At 37.4% G+C, this 7,723-nt stretch overlaps 1 protein-coding gene across 1 annotated transcript; it reads left to right on the top strand.

Annotated features, from left to right (window-relative positions):
* Nucleotides 1-575: 575 nt before the first annotated feature.
* Nucleotides 576-6,839, top strand: LOC105557953 (TBC1 domain family member 23). Its single transcript, XM_012005379.1, has 9 exons — nucleotides 576-911; nucleotides 1,293-1,513; nucleotides 1,575-1,779; nucleotides 2,226-2,462; nucleotides 2,536-2,911; nucleotides 3,017-3,230; nucleotides 3,306-3,641; nucleotides 3,722-3,854; nucleotides 3,917-6,839. Exons 1-9 carry the CDS (start codon nucleotides 883-885, stop codon nucleotides 4,188-4,190), a joined length of 2,025 nt encoding a protein of 674 aa, XP_011860769.1. The 5' UTR covers nucleotides 576-882; the 3' UTR covers nucleotides 4,191-6,839.
* The last annotated feature ends 884 nt before the right edge of the window (nucleotides 6,840-7,723 follow it).

Genomic DNA, 7,723 nt, shown 5'->3' on the forward strand with positions numbered 1-7,723 from the left:
TCTATCAATTCAGATTAATTTCTATACCTTTTTCGAGTTCTGAAAATTGAAAAAAGATAAAAAGCAAGTTGAACCGAGATAAATTAAGCGTTGGTAGATATAAACGTTGTTTAACTTGGCTTGGTTCGTTCTTTGCCTCTTTCTAAAGCAACAGTTGGAAAGAGACAAAGAACGAATTAAACTAAGTTTGAAATTAAGCGACGTTGGCGAAAAACCGAGCCTAAGGCCCAGTTTCACCAAACGTCGTTTAACTTTAATTAATCTTGGTTTAATTCACGTTTGTCTCTTTCTAAAGTAACAGTTGGCAAGAGACAAAGAACGAATTAAGCTAAGCTTAAGGTTAAGCGACGTTGATGGAACCGGGCCTAATCTTTTAGTAATTAATCTCGTTTAACGGAAAGAAGTCAATTAGCGACGACAAGTTGTACGCTAAAAACTTTGCAGTTGGCAATTCCACGGAATTTCAACTACTTCGATTAAATTAACGAAACACTGTTCGCAGTAATCTCAATGTGCGCGCCATCGTTCGAAGCGAAGAAGAGATTGAAATATATACAAATATATTTATACAAAACCCGTTTTCAAAACCTGAAATTGCGCGTAAGCTGCGGGTCAGCTGTCGAAGTTCGCGCCGCGCCTCCCGCGCATGTGCGAGACCACGCCGGAAAGATGGCGGCGGTCTGTCAACAGCAGCTACGTTTTATCGGCTGTCATGCCACTGACCCGTCGGGACTGAGGGAGCTCGCGCGATATGAGATCCCTGAGGGGTGCTGAGCGACCGGGGTCGCGCTCCTAGACGGCTTCAACGAACGTCGGGTATCCTCGCTCGCTCGCGTTCGTCCCGGGACTCGGACGTCGCTGCGACGTCGACGTTCGCCCGCGATGGCCTTGCAGGAGGACGAGAACACCTGGTAAGCTCGAGATCGCGGCTCTCCTGCCTCGTCGGGGAGACGACGCGTCCCCTCGACGCCGAGAACGTCGGACTCTCCGCGTCTGCCTGATCTCCGTCGGTCCGCGACGCGGCTCGCGACGTCGCGAGGCTGCGCGAGACGTCGGAGAGCAACGGCGTCGCGTGCCCCCGCGACGGAGGATGTTTCGTTAGCGGAGGGACGTGAATTACGTAATGTCGTTTCGACGGTTCTTGCTAATTAACGTACTAATTAGTGCGCCGTATCTGTGCGGATATAAGTGTAGGCTCGAATGGCTGTACAGCCCAATACGCGTATTCTCAGTTTACGCACTTTGAGTGCCGGTTCTTGTCATTTCCATTAGCGGACACCTCGTTATTTCAGGGTACTGGAACTGGAAGCGGCGCTGCTCGACACGGAAGCACCGTCTGCGTCCGATATATATGCCATATGTAAAGGCCAGCCGATCCCGCCGAACTTGAGACCGGACGTCTGGCTGGCCTGCCTCTACGTTACTGATCGAGGCGATCAGTTGAGTCAGTTCAATGAGGTTTACGATTTACCTGAACAGAATGTAATTCGCGACGACTGTCAACAGTTGGTCGGTGAGTAAGAGGATTTGTAGCTTTATATGCGTTTACTAAAAGTTGTTGTCAAACATTGCAGCGAAACTTGGGAATGACGACGAAGATAAAGTCTCAGTGGTTTCCGATCTTGAATCGATACTAACGTTTTATTGTAAAAGCAAGTGCAAACAATACGAAAGAGGAAACGGATGGCTAGAACTGTTGGGTCCTTTAATAGCTTTAAAATTGCCGCGTGCTGCGACTTATAATCTCTTCGAGGCGATAAGAGATATCTATATTCCAAGGTAAGAGAATACTTGTGATAAACGTCTCTTTACTCAAAAACGAGTATTTTTATTTCAAGTTTTAATATAAGGATAATAAACTTTCAAGTAAGACCCTCTATCTTAAACTAAACAGTATATAAGAACGTGCCAATGTGGGTCGCAAGGCAAGATGTAGGTAGGTAGCCCAACTTGCAAATCTTAAAATCTTTCTGAAAATCGTGAATCTATATACCGTTTCTTTCCACATTAGTTCTACGCGCCGATTTCTTTTTTCGGACATAACGCAGTTTTATCTTACACGTGGAATTATTATCATCAGCAGATTCACGTATTCGACTCAATAATTATTTTTCAAATGCAATTCGCATTTTTTTTCTGATGCTACATTTAGCGATGTTAGATGTTAATATAAGGTTGACTGTTTGATCGCTGATTGTTTTCATAATGTCTTAAACTATTCTTAGAGGTGAAACGTACAGCTCAGTCTTAAGACTACTGCTTCTCTATCACGAGCCAGAACTGTGTTCTTTCTTGGACACGAAGAGGATATCGCCCGATCAATACACGAAAGTGTGGATGAATACCCTTTTCGCCGGTGTCTGTTCATTGCCAGCGGTCTGCACAATGTGGGACCTGTACTTTATGCAGGCCGATCCTTTCTTCATGCTGTTCCTTGCACTTATCATGGTTATAAATGCCAGGTAGATATCAGCTAAGTCGATACGTAGGTGTTGTATATTTATTGTCGCACTATCTAAATTGTTGTCTTTGTAGAGAGCAAATTTTGAGCATGAAAGATGAGGACAAGCAAAGTATAATAGACGCGATAGCAGCAATGCCCTGTGCTTTGGAAGCGGAGGACGTAACCGATTTCTGTTCCTTGGCGCAGTATTATGCGATGAAGACACCAACCTCTTTCAAACAGGACTTGTATCCCGTGATGTTCGGCGAAAGCCCTGACGAGAAGCTGATATCCCACGCATTGTGTTTACCTGTATCGGCGCAAGAATTGGTAGAAAATGCGATCGAGCCTCCATCCGTATCTAATAGCACTGTCGAGACTGTTAGATTCTTCCTCGTGGATTGCAGACCCGCCGAGCAGTATAACGCGGGCCACTTACCAACGGCATTTCACCTCGATTGTAACTTGGTAAGTTATCGACCAAATGTTTTAGATCTCTTAAAATTTATTAAAATAACTTACGCAATGCTTTATAGATTTCGATATAAAAGAAGAACGTTTCTGTTTTTTTAGATGCTACAAGAACCTGCCGCGTTTGCTACAGCCGTACAAGGCTTGCTACAAGCTCAGCGTCAAGCATTGGCTGTTGGCTCGCAAGCTGGCGGAGAACATCTTTGCTTTCTGGGAAGCGGTAGACAAGAGGAAGACCGCTACACGCATATGGTAGTGGCGTCTTTTTTACAAAAGCATACGCAATACGTGAGCATGGTTACTTCTGGATATCAGGGTATTTATTCTCTACGTTTATACTTTGACTAAGATAAATTATGTTCTCGTCGTATAATAATAAAGTTGCTTTCAGCCATTCACGAGTATTTCGGTGACGAAGTGGTGTCAAGTCTCGTCGATCACAACTCGCAGCACTGTCTAGTGTGTAATGCTAATATATTGGAGGAAAACTCGAACGAGGCGAGTCCGATTAAGGTCAAGAACAACAATTCGGATCTCTTGGGCAAGATCGGATTGGCTATGAAGCTGAAGAGCCAGGAAGTAAAAGGAAAGCTATTTGATTATATTGTCAATCCCACGGCAAACGTCAATAGCAATACGGAAAAAAGAGATAGCAAAGACTTGGACTATATTAGACGTCAGAGAAAGACCGCGCCTGTATTTAGTATAGATGACGATCAAGAGATAGGTAATCGTATTCTCCAAGTTATCCTCAAGTGATCTCAAACTGTTTAACAGGAAATTAATTTAATCTAATGTCTCTTGCAGATATGACAATGACTAATAATGAAAGTGAGGAGCCTATCGAAGTAGTATCTATACAACAATGGATGAAAGATCCCAAGTTATTACATTCCTTTAAATGCCAAGAAGTGAAAGTGAATGGCGATCTCTGTGATAGGTAAGAAAAGGGAATTTTCTTTCGATGTAAAGAGAGTCATGTGTTCTTTCTTTTTGTTTTAGTCAACTATTGGTTACCGATAGTCACCTTATAGTACTGCGAGAAATCCCGGAGCGAAAAGGCGCCGCGCACGTGATCGTGAAACGTCCCTTGACAAGTATCGTCAAGATAACTTCGCGGAAACGGCACGCCGATCTAATAACTTTCAAATACGGTACGACGCAATATAACGACACGGTTATTTCCGATATGGATAAGTTTCTTATACCCAACGCGAGCGAAGCGACTAAATTAATCACGCAACAGATCATGAGACAACTGAACACGCCAGACTAATGTTGTGGACAAGTATTTTGTAAAACAATTTCAGGTTAATATACGGATGTTACAAAACTTCATTTGTGACAAGTAGGTTTTTCCTAAGAAAAAGAAATTTGTCTTCGATACAAACATGTTTAATTTTTTATAATTATTATTTATTGAAATAATTATTCGTTAATTATTTTTTATTGTATTAAATATAGTCATTTGAATCACAATAGATTTATACGCTAGATATGTACAGCTTTAAAAATTTAACGAAAACAGAAAAACTCGAGACATCTAGTAAAAATATTTCCGTAAAAATATTATTAATTTCTTTTTACCACGCAATTATATTGTGAACAGATGGATTTATGTTTATGTAGTTTCTCATAATTAGTCAATCGGATAATTTTGCATCACTTAGATGTATGCAACTTTTTAAGATCATAATCACAATGGTATGACTGACCTAAAAACCAATGCGTTCATAACTTTGTAAATCACGTTTATATATTATATATATTTATTAGCGAAACAAGAAGATACATTAAATTTCTAGTAGAAATATATAAAGGCCTTCGATCTTCGTTGCGTGACAGTTTGCGTAAAATTTTCTCAGTGCTAAGGTTAGTGAAGACTATTCGATTAGATTAAGATTCTTAGGAGAAGGAAATGCTAAGAATTAAAAGGAGCTAAGTTGACGACTAATACATATGTGCCTGACTAATGCACATTGTTGATTGTTTCTTTGATTGTGTTCATACATAGGAGGAATAAGTATTGAAGCAAAAATATTATAAAATTAAAAAGAATTTAGGCTGTGAGAGTTAAACGCGGTTATTAGTGCGTGTCAATCTAATATAATTGTCACGACATGTCTTTCGCACAATCAGCTTGGAATCTGCTCCGTAGTGTTTAAATCTTTGCTCCTTTGACTACTGGACGGAAATCTAGTAGTCGATCCTGTAGTTGACCTGAATTGGATAATCATTGACACGAATGAGACACAATTCTCTCGGTCTACAATGGAGCACACCTTAAAGAACTCATCGTTGAAGATGGTTAAAACCTTTAATCGAAACGTCAGAACTTGTAATCAAGATCAAACAACCAACGAGAATGTCATGTAGGTCCCAGCTGGATGTAGCCCAGAATAATTCAATTATTTAATTTTTTATTAATACGTGAATTTGCTGACGACAATATTCTATCTAATGAAACTGTTGTGTCCGAAAAGAAACCGGAGCGCAAGACAGATGGAAAAACGGTATATCAGTTCACAAAATAAGATTTGAATTAATAGGCTACCTGTATCCCGCTTGGACTTATATAGCATTCTCGTTGGTTGTTTGATTTTATCTAGAGGTCTTATTTAACTCTATTGTTGTAATCAAGAATTGTATTTGAACAATTATATTAGATTGACACACACTAATAACCACGTTTGACTCTCATAGCCTAAATCCTTTTTACTTTTACTTTTGATTTCGCGAGTTCAGTTACTTGTTTTATTTTACATTTTCCAAAATATTATCTACTTCAATTGGCAACGTGGTCCTAACGTGATTTTAATACATTTGTATATGCTCGTGCATTTGCATTTTACAGATCGCCATATTGCAGATGTGTCTTCTTAGGAAGAAACTTATTTATACAAATTATATAAGTGAATATTAGGTGCAATATTTGCAGGCAAATAGTACCTTTCACATTCTCTGCGCCTTCGAATTTTCTCAGAATTATTTGGACCATTTTACCATCACATCAGAAAAAAATACTTAAAAAAAGAAACTTATAATTACCAATCGAATCTTTTCGGCAATAAAATATTCTGATACATTTCTCATTTCTTTGCAAAATGTGCTTATACAAGATATATATTTTTTTATAATATTAATAGCGAGATAGAAGTATGTAAAGTATTCCTGAAATTCTAAAATGAATAAAATCCTAAAGTTTCACATCGGGGATGCTCTATATCTTCTGCGATTTGTTTGTGTAATAAGAGTTGTGCTAATTAATATCGCATATTACTTACCTCCTTATAAATTATTATAAAAATTTCGGTAATATATGCTATATTAATAAATGAATAAATGAGTTTAGCTGCACAGCTTGTATATGATAGTTTGAAAACGCGGATTTTTCTACTTACACGTTTACACTTACACACGAATTAGTTGAATCTATTTTTAAAAAATCCAATTCGAATATCTGAAAATTATAGATTAAAGATTTATTAGAGAACCAAAGAATGTACATACATGTTGACAATTCGAGTATTATTATCGACAATTGTATGCAATATATATATATATAGTTTTTAAATTATCAATACACACACATCGTACGTGTATATGTAAAATACAATAAAACTTTTTTCATTGCACGTGTTTCCGAACGGACAATTTGAAGACGAAACATGTAAGTGGTTCACACACAGACAGCAATAGAAAATCAACTTTTAAGAAATGAAGCGTATTGAAATTCTCGAAAATACCCAAATACAAATACTTTATAAATGTGTATATAAAAAAGGCCATGTAATATATACAAAAATTCTATATATATATAATAAAAAGTTAGCTCAAAGTAACACGAACATTGTACATTAAATTCCTTTATCAAATTGGAGTTTGAAACTTTTATCGCTAATATCAACATTTACGTCATATTTTTGTCAATATGACATCAAACTGACGTCATCTTGACTTTTCATTTCTCCTTGGATACATAAGTTGTAATTATTGTTGGAAGTTTGAAGTGTCGAATGTTGTGCTGCTGCGGAGCGCCTGTCTCTTGAACATAGTATTTGATTCAGACAAACTTATACGTGAAATTACACCCCTGATCAGAGCCCTTATTAAAATAATTTTACTTTTTTATTAATAAAGTGAAATCTCTATAAAATATAGTAAAAATTTTTAATAAACTTTGGAGTTTTTGGAGTAAACAATAAATTGTCACAACGATTAGTATTGGAAAAAAAGGAATAATTATTAATGTTAAAGTAGAATGTTCTATATTATTGGGAAAAATATTACTGCAGCCAAGACGAAAATATTTTTCGCAATAAGTTCTTTTAATTAAAAATTATAGACAATTGTGTCGAATAGCGTTCTAAAAATTATAATAAATTTAGTTAACAGAATTTGCATCGCTGACGAAGTATTGTTGAAAATAAACCTTTACAAAAAAGATCGTACACATACATTAGAGAACTTTAAATAATTTAATATTCGTTTATAGAAATGGATATAAATTTGTATGAGATTGTACGTTTATGCATATGTATAGTTTTCCCCCGGATATAAATTAGAGAACGTGAGTAAAGTTATAGTATTGGTCAACTTAAAAGCCGATAGTATAGGTTTGTTTTTGTTCCTGCACTGGTGAACTAGTGCAATAAATTAGAGTAAGACAAGTATATACCCAGTGAGAAATGATTCGTCGATCGATGTCAAAACGATGTCGAATCGACATCGATACCGTCAAATTGACGTCGATTCGACATCGTTTCGACATCGATCGACGAATCATTTCTCACTGGGTATTTTCCTTTG

Source organism: Vollenhovia emeryi, unplaced genomic scaffold, assembly GCF_000949405.1.
Source record: "Vollenhovia emeryi isolate VEMERY1.0 unplaced genomic scaffold, V.emery_V1.0 DF939399.1, whole genome shotgun sequence".
NCBI lineage: Eukaryota > Metazoa > Arthropoda > Insecta > Hymenoptera > Formicidae > Vollenhovia > Vollenhovia emeryi.

Excerpts from the sequence above, each read along its gene's own strand:
- LOC105557953 (XM_012005379.1), top strand. The coding sequence starts at position 883 with ATGGCCTTGCAGGAGGACGAGAACACCTG. Across the intron at positions 1,514-1,574 it reads CGACTGTCAACAGTTGGTCG|CGAAACTTGGGAATGACGAC; the intron begins GTGAGTAAGAGG and ends CAAACATTGCAG. Across the intron at positions 2,463-2,535 it reads ATCATGGTTATAAATGCCAG|AGAGCAAATTTTGAGCATGA; the intron begins GTAGATATCAGC and ends TTGTCTTTGTAG.